This window comes from Aulonocara stuartgranti (assembly GCF_965226115.1).
Source record: "Aulonocara stuartgranti genome assembly, chromosome: 4".
Taxonomy (NCBI): domain Eukaryota; kingdom Metazoa; phylum Chordata; class Actinopteri; order Cichliformes; family Cichlidae; genus Aulonocara; species Aulonocara stuartgranti.
In genome coordinates this window covers 30,800,469-30,819,926 of record NC_138942.1, presented here as the reverse complement: position 1 = coordinate 30,819,926, position 19,458 = coordinate 30,800,469, and the positions used below count along the sequence as shown (strand labels likewise).

Here is a 19,458-nt window from a genome sequence, read left to right as displayed (position 1 = left end):
AACCTTTACAACCCCGCAGCAAGGTCTTCAATGAGAATTCTGAAAATACATATCCCGCATACCAATGGGTTATTAGTTTTTTCAAGGCCTCAGCCTCTTCCTCTTCGCCCACTGCGCTGTAAAACGCCCTACAACTACTTCAGATTTCACTATTTGTTCTAAAGCAAAGTGGAAAAAAAATGTCATCAGGTATCCGAATTTCCTAAACCAAAATCAAAAAGTATCATCTTCTTCTTTAAAATAAATCTTTACAAAACATCAAAATGGAATAGGCCCAGTTTCGCCCCCTTCAAATGAATCCTTTTCCCGTCAAGGCAGGGAAAGCCTCATCGAGAATTGAAATATCCGTGAAGCAAGAGTGCCATCAAGCGGTCAGCTACAGTAAGGCCGCAGGGAGGAAGACAGCCTCTAATGTGGCTTTATGGTTCTATTATGTCGGCACATAAAGCTAAATAAGATGCTTTAAAATAAAACCCTGCGTCGTAATTGTGAGTCTGATGCGAGGGTCGATTTGGGATTTGTGGCGAAAAAAATGAAGTGAAATGAAAACAGATCCGTGGCACGTTAATGTGTTTCTGGAAATTAAAGGGGAAATAATCCGCTTAAAGCAGCAAGTAGCTGATATACTTCTTTTTTTTCTGGCATTATGAAATTTACTGTACTTGCCTTACTTTCATACCACAAAACACTGCCCCAAAAGCAAAAGTGAACTAAAGATAATAGATTTATTTTTCTGTCTCAAGGACACCTCTTTAACCAACAACAAACGAATAAATTCAAACCAGGAACCTCCACATTAAATGTAACACCAGTAAAAACTATAATTTTTAAGATTGCAGCTTTTTATCTGTGTTCTTTACGCCACACTACACTTTTCTTTATGTAAGGTTTTATAGCCCACCTAAAATAGATTACGTTTAATCCCAGGACGATTAGCTTCTAGACTTTATGTAACGGTTTGCATATAATAGATTTACTAATGTACACATAAATATACAATTTATGTTTTTATTTTTTTCTAATATAGTTAGCGGGGTTTTTTTTATCATAACCGCGATATATACAAATACAAAGGCATGTAACTTGCCAAAAATGTGCATAAGATAATGTTATAAGTAACTAATGTTGTACATATAAGGTTTCAGACCTTCTCGTCAGTTATAGATTCTCTCAGATTATAAATGAATGACTGATACTATATGGATCCTAATACTATATTTTTGTGACACTTCAGTCCACTATTTACAGTTAGTTAAGAGAGGAAGTAAGTAGGTTAATGATGCGTCAAAGAAAATAGAAAGCTATTTTCATTTTTAATGGTATTTTGAAATTGTGTTTTGGTTACCCTGATTTTCTATTTTCAAATGAGCAAAGCCGCAGTGATGTAAAGTGAACAGTGTGTTTCCCACTCTGTATCCAGTTCAGTGCAGACAAACCGGTTTTATTACAGCGCATGATTGCTTCTTTAATGTTTGGCGGGACCTGTGGCGTGATTGTGTGTGCGCGTGTGTGCGCGGTGGCTAAATTGCAGGTTGTAAACAGACTGTAAAAAGCAGTTGTTACCATTATCTGAAGAGACTGCCGCCCAGATCCTCAATTTCACCTCTGTGGGAATGTGAACACTATAAGTTGCCGAATGGTAAAACCACAGAGAAATGAATAGGATAACATTATTACTTAGCATAAGTAATAAAAGCATAAGACTCTGTCTCTGAATATAGCTTAGCACATGTATCACATGTTTATAATCCCCTTGAGGGGAAAACAAACAACGAAAGAGAAACAAACAAACAAACAAAAATCCTCTTGCAGCTCAATCCATCGGTTCAGCAACATGCGGAGATTGCTCTGCCCTCCCACCCTGTACAGCCCGAGCTCAAGCCCGATACTTGGTCAGCTCTCAATCTGTCTGACTGAGTCTGCAGTCTGCGTTTTTTTCTTTTTGTTTGTGGTGGTGGCTTTTATGGCTTCCGCTGTAAGTATGCATCTGAGAGAAACAAAGGGAGATGGGATTGAAGACAACACACACACACAAGGCTGCCAGAATAGGCCCATAGAACCAAACGGCTACAGAGCCATAAAAGTCCTGAAGCTGAAAACTAAAAAGGAGAAGGAGGATGTTTTTATTTTTATTGTTTTGTCTTTTTTCTAAGTTTTTTTTTCTCTGTTTTTTATCTATAAGCCAGGAAGTCTTAAATATAGCTACAATTTTTCAACGTTTGGACTAACATTTGCCTTCATCTCATGACTCCAGCTTAAGTTCACAAAAGGCTTCAAATAAATTATCAAGCAGGGAGATTTGAAACTTTGCTTTCATATTTCCTCCGTCTTTGTGGCTTTCCTTGCTTCGCTGTTCTTCTTCTCTAGGTGTGTTTGCTTTACAGCCGTTTAGTTCTTAACTTTCAGAAATTTATAAGCTATAAACTTTTATTGCCGTCATATTCTTTTATTGCGCCGCACCGCCTTGAATCTTTTCTCAGTCTCTCCCGCCTATTCTCCTCTTTTCCATCTTCTTCTTCGCTATTTTTACGACAGTCGGTGGCGGCTTCTTCTAACGCATCCGTTCCCATTCACCCCCCCCCTCCCCCCCCCCAAGGCACACACGTAGCACATCCTGCTCCTCTTTTGCTGCTTGTTTCCGTGTTTGAAGATAGGAAGTGTGTAAAATAAGTTATGTGACAAACAAGAAAAAGAGCCGCAATAGAAAAACGCTGCTCGGACATATTGGCCTTAAATGAGAGAATACCTTACGATCGGATATCTATTTGTCTATATCAGACAGATTGCTCATCATTCAAAAACTATTTTTTTTAGTATTATTACTGCTACTACTAATTACTACTACTACTGCAACTAATAATAATAATAATAATAATAATAATAATAATAATAATAATAATAATTATTATTATTATTATTATTATTATTATTATTATTATTATTATTATTATTATTATTATTATACAGTGGGTGTTGGTCTAATAACTTTGTTAAGCACTGTATTTTTTTAACCCCGTATCGAGGTTAAAAATTCAGATAATAAATATTATTGAAAATATATTAAATGATGAAATCTGCACATGAAATTTGTCCTGGGAAGTTTGATATGAATTACTTATTTTTCTCAAACTTCCTTTTTCAAATCTTTCCTTATTTATGATGTAAGAGTTGTAAACATATTGCTCTTTGTATTCTTATTGTTATTTTTTGTCGAAACAGTAGTAGTTGTATCAGTAGTTTTGTTATTTTCATTGTTCTTGTTAATTAATTTTTGCCCCAGTCCTATTAGTTCTTTAATAGTTTTGTTCAGTAAGAAACAAGCAGCATGCTCAGCTTTCTGAGCAGTTATTAATTCCTCTGTCCTATATTCTTTTTCTCTATGCTTTAATAGGCAGTTGTCACATGTGCACATACTGTTATTATTTCTGTGTTTGATGCTATTATTATTATTGTTGTTCAGCATAGTCAGAGACAGCTGTAACATGTGCGATGCAGCCAACAGCATTTGGCTTGCTGTCCAACTGCTAATGAGTCCAGAATGGCTGATATGATGTGATCCATATAGTCATTTATATCAGCAGGACCATAACTCTTTTTAAGTAAATTTATGAATATGAATGATTTCCTCTACAGCTTGATGAATTATAGAAGAATCTCAAAGCAGGGGGGGAGGCAGGTCTGCTACGCGTTCAGATCCACCCAGAATGTGTCAGCAGAGGCAGTTATTATCTGTGGACTTAATATGAGAGGATAAAGTGAAGATGTACTGGATTGGCCACATCCACGTGGGCTGAAATATGATTTCTTGCCAGCAATAGTACCACGTGCTTTGTCTTGTTCAGCCCATTTAGTTCCTGAAAATATCACTGAAATGATGAGACCTGTGCCTACTTTCGCCACACAGCTAAATCACTGCACAATGAGCAGATCTGAATCTCTACATTATCTAACAGCTGGGATACATTACAGACAAAATAGTAGAGTTAGCAGTGGAATTGTATGCTGGAGTTGATGGCTTTTGGATTGCAATTCAACACTATGACCAAGATTGACTCCAGACCAAAGAGTTGGAATTTTATTAAAAACAGATCAATAAGAAAAGGAATTTCTTCTGGTGCACAAATCTACATAGACAGTGCAAATTTTAATAAATCTCAGAAAAAAATTTGTGCTACTGCAAATGTTTTGCTTGGTAAACTACCTGCAGTTTATTCCTTAAAAAGTCCAGTTTTGCTACTAAGTCTCTCTTATCCGCAATAACTGTACTGCTTCCTTCATTAGATATAACCATAATATCACCCTTGTGTTTCTGCACTACTATTCCGAACCTAACTCGATCTTTGTGCATGTTGTTATGGGGGACTCCTGCTTGGAGTATTCTCCTAGATTTACTGTGCCATGTGTCACAGTTCTCCCCTCAGTGTGCACACATACACACTAGGTTGAAACAGTCTGCAGCTGCCCTCCCTGGGACAGCAGGCTAAGGCTGGAAGGAGGCCTGATGCAGGAGACCAGGCGCTTCTGGATTTAATGAAGCTCAGACCCTGCCAGACCTCAGAGAAGTATCACAATCATCTGCTGTCGAGTTCACAGATGTTTTATGGGTTGTCTTTGTTGGGGCCAGAGTCTAAATCTGCTTAAATCCCCAGGCTTCATTGGTTGGGCCAAGAGGAAGCAGAAAGGCTGTGCTCAAACTGCAGTCACCATCACAGTTCTAATCCTTTCCAACAAGCTGTTTCCACTGCTCCTCCTAGAAGCCTTTCATATTAGAACCATCACAAAAATATCAACCATTATTACCATTCTTCATTTTATTAACTAAAAATGTATGTAATAATTTAATCGGTGTACTCAAAATTAAATGGAAAATATGTTAATTAACAAAAACTCAAATCTAATGAATACAATCAATATATAAGAAATCAGCAGACAGAAGATTGTTAATATATTTATTATGCTGTGTTATGTTTCTTTTGATAACTATAAGCTGTTCCCAGAACTGCCTTTTATTTAATTACAGGTAACATATTGTGTTCAGTGGTGTTTTAAGCAATTTAATATCTTATGAATGCTTTAGCTAAAGTGTTAACATTACATATGTCCAGAAGCTGTGCTGAGCTTATTAATTGTCCTACTAAGGTTACAGGTTAGGCAGTTGGGTTTCTAGATAATTTGTCCTATATTTAAATTTGTCAGTGAGTTTCGAGATGCTTTTAATATTATATGACTCAATAACTTATACATTAAGTTATTACATTAAATTAAATCTAATCCCTATTTGTTCTCAGTAGCCATTTCCTGTACAAGACCAATGCGACTTAGTACACTTTTTCAAGGTGCCTTGTATTTGTTTAACATCTGACCTTGCCACACATTGGTGCAATTATTCAGAAATAGAAGAAATATAAGAATGCTTAGTCGCCCTGGATCTGGAGCCCCAAAGGTGATGGATCAGCACAAAACTAAACAGGATGAGCTTGTTAATGATCTAAGGCAGTTGGGACCACAGTCACTAAGCACGGTATTGGCAATACATTGTGTCAGTATGGATTGACATTTTGCAGCACCTCTAATATCGTAGACTGAAATGTTGGAGGAACTGTGAAGATGTACAGGCCTGGGAGAAAGTACAGACAAAACCAAAATCAAGCTTTTGGCATCAACTTAACATGTTAAGTTTGCAGGAAGAGAAATACTGAATATGACCCAAAGTACAGCATCTCTACAATCAGGCATGAAGGTGAAAACAATTTTCTGTTAAGCGTACAGGAAGACTTCAGCACATTGAGGGTCAAATTCATAGAACTTCTTAGAGAACACTGAAGTTAGATCATTAATGGGTGTTCCAACATGACAATGACCCAAAAACTTCAGCAACAAATGTGTGGCTAAAGAAGCAGTGACCTAGCCACTCCACACCACAATCCTATAGAAAAACTGAGGAGGGAGCTCGTGTTTGTTAACTAACTTGTAAAGCACGTTGTTCAAAGACGTGGCATGGGTGGGTCAAAATCATTCCTGAGATATGTGCTAACCTGAAGTATTGTTTTGCTTGGCACTCAAATACACTCTCTCTCTACACATTGTTCACTCTGTCACATGCAATTCAATTTATATTGTTTATGTCATGTGTGCGTGTTTTTAAATATTCCGCCTCCCTCCGTTAAAATACCTTAACAATTAGAAACTGTTCCATTCTTTTGTTTGTGAGCAAACTTGCAAATTGAGCAAAAATGCTTTTTTCCATTGTACATTGCTGCTCTTTTTATTGGTACTGCTGGATCGAAAACATAAAATACTTTTTTGTATTACTAGCTGCTAACAGGCTTGTTTTGGAGCTAGCTGATATACAGTCTCACCCTCTTCTTCAAAGTCACTGTCAGACTATGATTTGACAGTGCTGCTGTACAATTCAATTGAATTAATTAGAGCAATTAAATTCCGTTTTAATTATATAGTGCCAAATCACAATAACAGTTTCCACAAGTTGCTTTGTACTGTAAGGTAAAGACCCTACAATAACACAGAAAATAAAAGAGAGAGAAAACCCTAACAATCAGATTATACCACACTGCAAGGACCTTTGCTTCCTATGCTCCACTCCCCCTGAGTCTCTTACTTTCCTATCTAGTGCCTTATACAAAAAAGACCAAATAACTTGTGTTTTGAAAACTCTTACCCTTTATCATCTTCCAGATCGTCTCGCTCCTGAAAATACTGAGGGTTTTCTGAGCAGAGAGTATTTTCTTTATTATTAGGGAGACACACAAGCAAAGTTATTTATTTGTTGTGTTCCACCACAGAGTTACACATATCCAGACGACAGAGGGTAAAATCAAAATGTGGGAAAGGGACGACACGCTGATGTAAGTGCTTAATATGTAACAATGTTGGAGCCTTGTGTGGGAAAAGAACGAGAAGAAAGACAAAACATACAAGTACACACAATTACGCAAACACACATAGAAAATAATAGAATTTAATTTTCTTGGTCAGGGAGAATGATAGCTTTCTACTCATCCATAGATCCGCCGGCCTTGCTCATTGGGATGGCAAGTATAGCAACATGTATGTTTTTTTTTTCCAGTAGCCTACTTCACATTGGTATTTCCTGATAATATGTGACACAGATGATATTAAGCCTGGTGACATCTGGGTATGTTTCTAGTTATGTGTTGCTTTCATGTTCCAAGGTAGGCATGGGGGGATAGCCTGGTGACCCTTTACTGGATGCAGGCCCTTGCCAGGATTCAACATCCGACCTATTGTTTCTTTGTTTTTTCTTCTTTTTTTTCTTTTTTTTTTTTTGAAAAGAAAAATGGTAGGGTTTGACGGTAGGCCAGATCTCTGCTGGGGAAATAGGACCACAATATTCAGCATGATTTCACGAGACTGAGCCACAAATAGCAATATTTATAAAGTCTTGCCCAAACCCACCTGTAAACACACTTCCCAACAGCTGGATATCAATTTTCAAATATATAATTTACTTTTTTTTTAAAATAACTCATTGCTACACTGATACCAAATTACACAAAGAGAAATGAAATTCATATTAGTACTCCCAAACCTAAGTATTCTAGGCACTCTAGAGCTTTATGTTACTATTTTGTAACTTTCTGCATTAACAGCATAACCGTGGCAACTTTTAACTATTTCTACAGTTTCAGCTATGATAATTGTATCTGTGATAAATAAGAAAGGAAATAGAGACGTTGTATGCATAATCAGACTTTGTGTCTGTAGGAGTCATTTGGTGCAGCAGAGACAAACACAGGAACCACAGCGGCTTCACAAGCCCCTAATGGACGGATGAGACGCCTCTATCTAATGAATGCACTCATCATCTGTGTGTGTGTGTGTGTGTGTGTCTGTGTGTGTGTGTGTGTGTGTGTGTATTTGGGGGTGGGGGGCTATGGGTTTATTACAGGCTTTTGGTGTTGCAGCCAAACAGACGCCCCTCTTTTTTCAGTTGCAGTGTAGAACTGAAGAGACACATATTTTAAACACATGCTGTTTCATCTGCTTTTATCCCTCAGTCTCTTTGTCTTTTGTCTTTTCCGTCACAAACTACTAACTCTGAACCTCCTCACATTTAAATACATAAGCCTATATACCAACATGGTAATCAAACTAAACATGTTCTTAATATAATTAGTCTCACCATCTCAAGTTTGCAATTGCATAAAGAAACAAGAGACAACAAACCAAGCAAAAAAAGGACCAGGGCTTTAAAGAGTCTTTAAGGAGTCAGAGTGTGTGCATACATTTTCTAAAAAAAAAAAAAAAAAACTCCTGTGTGTCTGTGTGTGTGTTTGTGTGAGTGTGTGCGTGACCTCTTTCATCCTTACTCCACCTCTGTGATGACGTGGCTTTATTTTGTCTTAAAGAAACATGTCTTCATATAAAGTTAAGCCATGTGGTCTCATAGGTGACGGGCTATGAAGAGGATTTTGTGTGCACTGAGCTTCAGCACCTTGTATTACACACACGTGGTGTTCAGGTCCACTGGAGTGTGGAGGTGCTATGTCCTTTCATCATTTTCTCCTCCGGTTTGTGTTTGTTTGCGTGTATCCTTTCATGTTTGCTACACCTCTGTGTTCACGTGGCTTGATTTTGTTTTGAAAACGCATGGATTAATATAGAGTTAAGCCACGTAGTTCTATAAGAACGACTTCTAGAACTGCGACATCCAGAAATGATTGTTCCTTTGTCAGGACAGTAAATAGTGGAAGTCAGAGTAAGGGCAGATAATTATAATACTGTTGAATCTCTGCCCCAATACATCACCAGAATGTTATTGTTCACCAAAACAAAAATAAAAAATACAAAATCAATGACACAAGAGGTTCACCGGACTGACATCAGAACATGTTTTAGACAGTTGGTACAACAACATGGAAATAGAATCTACAGAACATGGCAGACAAAACGAACAGTCATCTATATTACAGTAAAATGTAATTTCCCGAAAGGACAACTCACTCAACTTATTCCAATAAGACAAGGTTATTCACTTTATATAGAATAAATAAGAAATATTTCATATCAAGAAACTTCTCTTTAGTTTTTTTTTTCCTGTTAGCATCCCCTCTGACAGATTTACACACAAAACGATGTACGACGAAATGAAGTCTTTGAGGCATGCGCAAACCATGTAAACATTTGTGTAAATAGAGGATTTGTTGATGCTTCGGAGAAACGGCAGGTTTCTCTTCTTGCTAAAAAAACATCTGGCCATACAAACCCATTATAATTTTTTGTAAAAAGGAGTAGATGTATTGTATATGTATTTTGGTTCACACACAAACTCCCCCCCCCCCCCCCCCCCTCTCTCTCTCTCTCTCTCTCTCCCTCTCGCTCTCTCTCTCTCTCTCTCTCTCACACACACACACACACAAGCGCTCGCGCGTGTTGTTTATTTCCCATCCATAAAACTGCTACGGGACGCCATTTAAGTATACCGACACTACAAAAACGCAGTCCGGCTCTACAACACGGCCTACTTATGTGTTAACATCCAAATCAATAAAGTTCTGCATAAAATGAAGAAAACACTCGAAGATATAAAATCTGCATACTAACCTAAGACTTTTTTTTACTTTCTGTCTGTTGCTCTAGACTTAAACTTGTAATGGGACCTGCAGACATGTATTTATTTTCAGCTTTATTTATTTATTTTTATTGCACCAAGTTTCTGGTAGTAAATAGAAACCAGTGTTGCGCACGCATTCAACACAATTCGTTTCATGAGAGAGAATGCCTTGCATAGCAGTTGATACACGACAATTTATAAAAATAGAAAGGACTTGGAAAAAAGACTGACGATGGTAAGCAGACAAACGTTATATCCTTGTTTTCAGTCTGAAATGTGCACAGCTGAGCTGGAAGTTTAATTTGATGGAAAGGGTTGATTTATTAAATAAATAATAACTGTCGTGAGTCCTCTTCTTAACTAACTCTAAACTCTTGTGACGTCAGGCTACTGATCAGCCGCCGCCGCAGCGCATGAGCCACCCTAAAAGCAAGCCGAACGCCGAGATCCCAGGGATAGACCCGATGGTCAGACAACCGGAAAACAAACGGCTATTGGCTGCTTGTATCAGCTTCAACTATCAGGCGCTATGTAATTAAATCCTGCCAGCAAAAAAGAGTGGGTGGGGTGGGGGAGTACAAATACAAACGAACAGCAACGCGCTTGTGTGCGAGCTGTGGGTGCTTTTCGTGCTTGTTAATGACCGGGTGAAATCCCATTTTCAGCACTTCAGCACACACCTCTGGTGTCAATAAACAATCAATCAACTTTCTGCACATTTTATCTTGAAGAATTTAATCCGATATCAAATTGCATTACTGTATAATAATTGCTAGCTTAATAAGAACTCGGTAGAAAGTAATGGCAACAAAATCTTTGAATTCATCAATCTATTAGTCTGATCCGAAGGTTTACACTGAGTCAATCTGAGTGCTTTGAAAGATTGGCCGCCGAAACAAACTCAATTTTTTACTATCGCAATCGCCTAATAGGAAATAATCCAGAAGTTCCAGGAAATTTCCAACTCTGAAAATTAGACGTTCCTAATACTTCAGCTGCAGCGTCATATGCGCTTGTTTGGGATCATACTTAGATTGACATCACGTTTGGCTCACTCGGAATGTTAAAAGAAATTGAAGCAGTAGATGTGCATGTACATTTTTGCAGTTCTTGGGAATGTGAGATGTGTGTGTGCATGCATGCGTGTCTGAGCGTTTATGTCCTGCTAGTCCTTGGATTGGTCCTTATTTTGTTTCTTCATTTTCATCCTCCGGTTCTGGAACCAGATCTTCACTTGCCGCTCTGTCAGATTGAGTGCGCGTGCCACCTCATGTCGCCGATCGCGCGTGAGGTACATGTTGAACAGGAACTCCTTCTCCAACTCTAGCGTCTGGTATTTGGTGTACGGACAACGTTTCTTTCTGGAGGAACGTGCATGAAGCCAATTGGCCGATGGGTCATCTGCAGGAAGAAACGACAGAAAAAAAATCATCGATTAAAAAATGGAAATTGATAATCCATGCAGTCACTCTAACACTATTTTGTGTTCACGACATCTTGAAGACAACACTAGACTCAGCAAATGACACTTTTATGCACGTTATTAATAACACATAATTTGGACATAAGTAAAACCATGGCCCTTTTATATGGCATCACATCAAAGCCACGCGGCCTTCTTTCCATGAATACCCTCCAGTATGCAGATGAAAAATGACAGAGGATTAAAGGGGGGAAAAAAACAGAAAAAGAAGAGAAAAGAAAAACTCGGACTACCATGCTGATTTCCTTTTTTTCTTGTTGGTTAATTTTTTTAAATTATTATTGAACTCATTTGTACCTCACATTGGCTTCACGCGCCATTCAAGGAGGCAACTATCGATAACAAGAAAACAAAACAAAAAAGCAAGGCAAAGTTGAATGCACTAGGAGTAAGCACTGTCTCTATATTTGCAGCTTAATCTAATTTTATGACAAAAAGAAAGCAAACACACAAACACACATTGGTGAAAGTGTTCTATCTTTTAGTTTTTTGTAAGGATTATGATTTGAATAGAGCGCTAAATCCATCGCCTGTGTAGCAATTGTTCCTAAATTTCCTAGCTGTGGGAAATCTATAATCCAGAAAAAAATGTTATCCTTTGCTATTCATTAAGCGTACTGAGATTTGGCTCTTTTGAGTGCAGTAGCAGAAATCTGAATGAAAACTAAATGTTTTTGTTTTCGATGAGAACATAATGAATTTATCTCAGTTATTTCCCTCGTTGTCTTTGCATCGCCTCCTTGTTTGCCAGGCCACTGTGCCCCCACCACCCCTGCTTCCCATCACCACAACCCCGTTTATAGCATTCAGGACAATGTAATTAGCCTTAAATTCTCGTTTAGCAGGCATGGGTTTGGTTTGGGGCTCAAAGCTATGTCCCCCCCCCCCCCCCCCCCCCCCCATCTCCACTATGAGGCAGGTTGTAAAGGTTGTAAGGAGTCTCCCGGCATCTCAAGTTTCTAAAGGATAGTTAGAGATCAAAACAAAGCCCCCTACTCAATTTTAAACCCGTTGATAGTGCTTTTTTCCATCTGAAAGAAAATTGCGCATCCATAGCTCGTTCTGGTACATTTCCATTTTTATATGTTCTAAATAAAATCTTTAACCAAGCGCAAGCATTTCCTGTGGTTAGGTCAGAGTCTTCCTCCATTAAGTCAAACCAACAAACGGAAACGCCTAGCAGTTAGAATAACTAAACTTTAACAAAGAAAAAAATACACCCAATGTTACCAAGTCAGGCCTTAAAACTCCAAACAAGACAAATAAAAACTCAGTTTTAAAAGCCATAAAATGCCATCAGCAATGATAAAAATGTGGGACGCACAGGGGAAAACAAGAGCATGCTGCGATTATTTCCTTTAAAGCTGCTGTTCATTCGTTGCAGTGTTATTCGATTTTATTTCATTTAAAGGAAATCAGAGAAACAAACCACAAATGAAGTCTAACCATCAGTATGACCTGGAAATAGTTACTCTTTCTGAATCTTTCTGATTCATCCTTGCACCCACCAGCAGGTCTCCAGCAGGTGCTATGTCCTTTCATCATTTTCTCCTCCGGTTTGTGTTTGTTTGCGTGTATACGTCCTCCTTTCACGTTTGCTACGCCTCTGTGTTCACGTGGTTTGATTTTGTCTTGAAAACACATGGCTTAATATAAAGTTAAGCCATGTAGTTCTATAAGAATTACTTATAGAACTGCGACCTCCAGAATAGGTTGTTCCTTTGTCAGGAGAGTAAATAGTGGAAGTCAGAGTAAGGGCAGATAATTATAATTCTATTGAATCTCTGCCCCAATACATCATCAGAGTGTAATTCGTTATTGTTCACCATAAAAAAAAAGTTAAATCAATGACACAAAAGGTTTCCCGGACTAACATTAGAAAAACGTAAAGAAACATGTAAAGAAACATGAGGTATAACGACTTGGTAATTAGAATCTACAGAAGATGGCAGACAAAACGAACAGTCATCTATATTACAGTAAAATGCAATTTCTTGAAACGACAACTCACTCAACTCATTCTAATAAGACAAGGTTATTCACTTTATATACAATAAATAAGAAATATTTCATATCAATTAACTTCTGTTTAGTCTTTTTTTAGTCTTTTTTTTCCTGTTATCATTGCCCTTCCCAATTTAACATTTGAGGTGGCTGCTCCTCCCTGAGACTGTTTCTCTTCCTCCTAAGTGTGGAGTTTGTCCTCCACACCATCACTAAGTGCTTGTCATATAATCATCTAAGTAATCTTGTAGGGTCTTTAAAAGATAAAACACCTTGTGATTACTGACATTCTGATCTGGATCCCATTTTATATTTATGTATAATAAATTGTTTTAATAATTAGATATCAAGCAACTTTTTGAGTTTGAAATGAGTAAATACAATTAGGATATTAACTCTCCTGCATTTCATGGTGACATTTGCAATTGGCTTGAAGTTGACCTCTATTGTAGTTTGCCACATCCATATTGACTTCCTGATGAAGGCTCTTTGGGTCCGGTTGGTTTTGTACAGTTCTAAGCATTCCAGGATTCATGTGTGAGCCATTCACTCATAGGCTTTCTTGTAGTCAGTCCAGGTGGTGCATGATTGGTCAGTCTCATGTTGCAGACAATGACTGCTCTAGCTACCAGTAGCTGGTGTTTTGCCCCTCTGATGTTTCTGCCAGTTCCTGTCTGAGGTCGAATAATTTATTGAGCCATATGCCTGTTCATAGCTCCTATGATGCCTGACACTATGGTTCTTCTGTGCTGCCAGAGGCTCATGGAATATAGTTAGCTTTTTTAGCCAGTACGTGTGAAAGACGCTAAGGACTGGTACTGTCCAACTCTTCATATTTGAAACTCTTGAGATGACTGGTGTTGTGAACTGACACTGTATATAACCAGTGGGTGGCATGATGGGCTATGGCCGTCATTTGTATGCAGTCTATAGTAATCTTGCAATGCTTGAAACTCTGGGTTTTGAAGATGATTGCATTATCTAGAATCTGTCTCTGCTTGGATTTGACAGAAGATATAATTTAGGTTTCTCTTCTGTTCTCCCTGCAAGTTGAATTATAGTTAGTGGCCATTGTCAGTAAATATGTCCTTAATACCTTCTGGAATTAATTTCCTTCAACAAAAGCAGCATGTAGAGGATTTATTTCAATGCAGAACAAAATATTGTCCAGTAAGGTGATGAGGCTGGTGGGAACTAGGGGGGTGAGAGCTTTTGTCACTGTAAAGTGTGTGCTTTGCATTCCCTGGGTGTATATTCACCTCTACGACCATTCATTACCCTCAGAGCTGTGCCGTGACGATGGCTGTCACCCAGGATGACAAACCGATTGAGGAGTGGGAGAGTTTGGAAAGGGCTGAGTTAGTGTAGACATCTTTTTTCTAATATATGGGAAGTCAGAGAGTATCTCAATAGAAAGAATAAGGCTGGGGTGGGGTGTTGCTTGTATAATGGTAACCCTTGCTTGTATGTTAACTTTAAGTTTTCTGTAGGTTACATCCACATAGTTGCAGAAGCCTGGTGTTCATGGACAGGCGCATGGATGAAAAGATTTACGTTCCCTTAAAGCTGCCTGCTATAGCCCATGGCCCTGCAGCTGATGTTCAGTTGTTAGCATGTGGGTCTTTGCCTAGGTGTGTGTGTGTGTCTACTTTGATGAATGCATGGAAACAGCAACTGAAACAGTTAAGATAAATATCCCATCCAGTCTCTTTTTCTCTGTGTGTCTTCCTCCCTTTGCAATTTCACCCTAATAGTTCCAGAAATTGACCTCTCATATATCCCAAAGGCATGTTATTACATTTCCCAGAGTCATATTTTATCCCGCTCCCATACTTCCCCATCCCCATCCACCGCCAACACTTATACCCCACCCACCAACAGCAACACGCCAATTAATGGGGTTGTTTACTCTGTGTTATAAGTTAATAAAGTTCAAGGTAATAACTTTGTCAGCCTGCTTGGCAGCAAAAGCAGAAGCACAAAGACTGGAGTGTAATCTTGTAGTTTATTCTGGAAAGCAGCCCAGTGCCAGCAGCATAAAGAGAAATCTGTAGCTGTAGACTGGCATTAACTGGATAGGATGTTTTCAAAGGTAGCATTCCAGTGATGTTATTCACATGGCGACCATTTTAAATACTCAGCCATAATCTGAAGATAGACTACATCATGCAGACACTCATTTTTATATATTCCTCCCTGAAAACAAGTTAAAGAGGACAGGTACAGTTTATTAGACTGATTTCACAAGCAAAGCTAGTCTTAGAACCTGGCTATCACAGCATGTTCATTTTCAGATCTACAAGGTTGAATTGGGGAAACAGTCAAGTTTTTCATGTTGATAAAAAAAAATGTCCAGAATGTTTCTGTGGTTGACGACACATGAAAGCCAAAAAGTAAAACTTTTTCAGAATTCTTCCAACACCAACCATCTGTTCAAAATTCCTTATTACTATCAAATAGGGGAGGAATTTTGCCGTGCTGTAGCTGACACATTTAAGTATATAATGTCAACATTTTCAGGGGAATCTGGTTACTGTGGAGGACTGCATTGTTAGGCATTTATATGTGACCACTTCTATCCGGTATAAGACCCAGTGTTACGTGAATAATAACAGAAAGTACATTTTAATGTTCTAATTTCATGAGTACACAATATGTAACATGCCTGTTTGTGAGTTTTAAAGGTGCTGAAATTTTTATTTTGCTACCTTTGGAAATTAATGGCTCCTTGCTTCCCTGTTTCCAAGCTAAGTTAAGCCAATAAACGTAATATGTATCCTATATACATAAACATGGTTTCAGTCTTCTCATTTTACCCTTTTCAAGGATGCAAATAAGACTGTCCCTAAAATGCCTAAAGATGTAAAAGAAAGTTATTCCAAACCAAAGAGTTTTGAAAATGACAAATGCAAATCACCCAGTGTGTTTCCACTCAAACTGCTTTACTAATTACTCCAAAAAAAAAAAATGTCGCGCGGGGAGGCTCAATCAACGCAGTGTTGTGACGCCACCATTTTGAAATGTCCACGTTATGAAAAAGAGAAAAGGCTTTCACATGCTGCTTAGTATGCTCCCACTACCTGAAACATTAAGTCACTGCAATACGGACACAAAGAGAACACAAATCAACCAGAGGAAAAAAGTCTCTATGGCTGCTTTTTGAACCCTATAAGACAGCTCAGAGAGAAACTTTTTTTTCTATTACTCATTCAAACAGGGGAACAGAGGAACTCTTCAGGAGGAGCACCTTCACGAACACCACGGCGCTACGAACGGAAAGTCTAATAATTCAGACTGGAGCCTGCTAGCCTCCATCCTGTCTTTAGACTAGCTCACTGTTCTGATGGATAGCGTGCTCAATCGCAGTAATAAGCTGGCTGTGCATGTGTATGCATATGTGTGTGACTCTAGTGTAGTATTCGTGTATATATACACTAAACGTGAATGTGTGTATATATGAATGTGTGTTTCTTTGTGACCATTTTTTTCTTATTAAGGCCACAATAGAGACAGAGGTCTCCCGCTCTTTCTCGCACACTGATGTTCCGACTCCTCTGGTAGATTTGTCAGGAGGGAGTTGAGAAAGGGAAATAAACTCCGGCGTCAGTTAAAAAGAAATTATACATTCATTTGAATCTCTTTCTAGGGTACGGTTTTCTTCTGTCCCATCCAAAAAGTCAAGAAACTTTGGAAGAGAACTGTGAAGAGACCCAGCATCAAATGCTGTTGTTAAAAAAAGCAAACAATCAGAAAAAACACAAAGGAACAAAGGCACATAAAAGAAGAGGAGAGAAAAAAGACCGTCCTGCACTTCTCAAACTACCAACGGATTTATAACAAGATGACTGTGATTTGTGGAAGGTATTTTTACATATACGTTCATATAACCACCAGACTACAGACCACAATAAGGTCAGTAGAGCTGTGCCTGGGTTGAAGTATTACACAGCAGGAAAGGGTAATTTTAACAAAGTTACAATTCAATTAGCTGTTTGTTTGATGCTTTGAGATTAACCTGATTTGAAGGCTGCAGTCATTTATATATTATTGGGTGATTTCTTTTAAAAAGTAAATAAATAAATAAAACTCGCTAGTACATAAAGAACACACAAAATTAAATTAATTTAGGATATATATTCATTGTGTTTCACGTTGTAGCTGGCAAAGCTCGAAGCCATTGAGGAATTTACATGGGCCTAGGTGGGACGATTTATACACGCTGTGAGAAGGCAGAGTGCACGTCCTGACTGTCCAGCTCTGATGTGAGTCTAACAAAGTGTAGCCAGACTTAGGCTGACTTAGAGGCCTCTGCGCCACAGATGCTGGCGGCTCGGAGCTCTGCGGCTAGGTCACTGACCTTTCATGATTTTTAAAAAGAAACCGGGTTCGACAATCTGGTTTGTAGTCTTTTGTCTTCTTCTTCCCATTTATAAGCGTACAACTAACAAGAGAAACGGTAGACGCGCGGGGCGTGGGGGGCATAAAATGGGTAATGCGTAAATGCGAAGGATTGGAAGCAGAAGGGTCCAGAGACGATATCTTAATCTATCTCAAAGAAGATTTGGTCTTTTTGAAACAGGATAGTAATGCGTATGTCAATCTGAATGTAACACAAACAAACTACCTTCTGTGATTTCTGTCGGGTTGATAGATTTAAGGACGAAGAGGAAAAAAAGTGCCAAATAGGCTAGAAGTTTTCCAACTGTTAGTCTTAATAATCTTTCTTCCTAAGTTGACTTTGAAGCTTTTTGGACTCACCGCCCTACCGCGCGCTCCAAACCTTTTAACTTGTATATAATACGCATCATTTGCGCAAAGCTGTGACAAGCTTTTGCCAGACGGTCAACACTATCGTAAGCACTATGAGTCACTTTGACGGTCTCTTTTAAGGCAATACCAGGGTCACCTTTAAAGCAAGCAACATTATAATACAGAGTGTTGCTCGTAATATCTTTAGCTAATTTAACAGCTTTAATAAAATCGTATGCATCACTTGCTAGTCACTGACACATTTTTTAAAGAACTGTTAAAGTCTGAAAAAGTTGCGTCCCATAATCCATTTAAAAAATGTTGCTACAGGCGCCAGCTGCAAATACAAGGATGACATGAGCCAAAAAACACAGTAAAGTTAGAGAGCAGACGGTGGGGGCACTTCGGCCTCTCCAGTTCTTTGTTCTAGTTTTATGGCGGCATTAAAAGCATTTACAATCACCCTCCCTCGTCTTGTTCTCTCCCACTATCACGCGTTATTTCCTGCTTTAATAACTTACTTTGATCCAGGCCATCTTTGTCCTCATTCCCTTCACTAATGTCCTTGTTTTCTTCGAACCCTGTTCCCTGGATGGCGGCCGAATGGTGGCTAAGCTCGCGCGCTGCCGTGGACGCTGACTCCAAGATGTGTGTTGTGGGCTCGTGCTGATGCTGTCCCATGATTTTGGATGCGATCTCCCCACCGAGATGGCCAAGCTGAGGCTCCAGCTTGACCTGACCCGTTTGGCCCTGTACCGGACCAGACTCAGAGCTCCGCGGCGCACAGTCCAGCCATGAACGTATGTACCGTGTGTCCGCGGCGGGCACGTGCTGCGCGGGGATGTAGGGATGGTAGACAGCGGGGAGGCCACTGGCTCCGTGGTGTGGATTAAATGGACTCCATGATGACGAGAAGACTGGAGGCTTGGGCTGGAAACTGCAGGACGGATAGGAATCGGGATGGGGATGCTCCGTGTGCGCAGCAGCGCCACCCGGCAGCCTCCCACTCGCGGACGCAGCGGAGCTCGAGCCGGAATATTGGGCGCTAGGAAAGCGAGTCTGGGATGAGAGTTCATCGCTCTCGTGACTTATGATGGAGTCCACGTAATAGTTGCTCAAAGTCCCAGAAATGGACATTCTCGGGCATTATCTGTGAAACGCCTCGAGTTCACTAAATAGAAAACAAGACAAGAGACATTACGAGATTTCCTTCTTTTGCCTCTCTTTCTTTTTCTTCTTCAATTCTGTGCTTTGGTAGGTTGCCCCCTCCCTTTCTTACTTCGTCTCTCTGCCTCTCTATCCCTCCCCTAGTCCCTTTCTTTCGAAACAAAGTGCTACAGCCCTACAGCCTAGCACTGTGCACGGGGGTTTGTCAAGTCTGTGAGCGAGGCGAAAAGTGATTGGCCGGTTTTTTTTTTCTTCTAACCTGAAAAAAAGCGTCAATGAAGCGTAAATCACGCATGCACAAGCCCCCACCCCCTACCCCAGATAGATGTTTATATGCAATATGCAAAATTAAGGCTATTTCCGAATATCTTGTCAATTTATTTACTGCTGCTTTCGATCTAGAATGATATAAAACCGTTAAATTATGTTATGTCTGGACTGTATGTATGAACTGTAAAGC

At 39.2% G+C, this 19,458-nt stretch overlaps 1 protein-coding gene across 1 annotated transcript; it reads right to left on the bottom strand.

The window, feature by feature from the left end:
* Positions 1–9,321: 9,321 nt before the first annotated feature.
* On the bottom strand, positions 9,322–19,160 carry hoxb9a (homeobox B9a). Its single transcript, XM_082531060.1, has 2 exons — positions 18,353–19,160; positions 9,322–10,996 (listed from the first exon to the last, which is right to left on the bottom strand). Exons 1-2 carry the CDS (start codon positions 18,966–18,968, stop codon positions 10,761–10,763), a joined length of 852 nt encoding a protein of 283 aa, XP_082387186.1. The 5' UTR covers positions 18,969–19,160; the 3' UTR covers positions 9,322–10,760.
* Positions 19,161–19,458: the final 298 nt, after the last annotated feature.

Coding starts and splice junctions, on each gene's coding strand:
- hoxb9a (XM_082531060.1), bottom strand. CDS start 18,968: ATGTCCATTTCTGGGACTTTGAGCAACTATTACGTGGACTCCATCATA. Junction 10,997..18,352: donor CAAAGATGGCCTGGATCAAA/GTAAGTTATTAA, acceptor TTCTTCCTGCAG/ATGACCCATCGGCCAATTGG.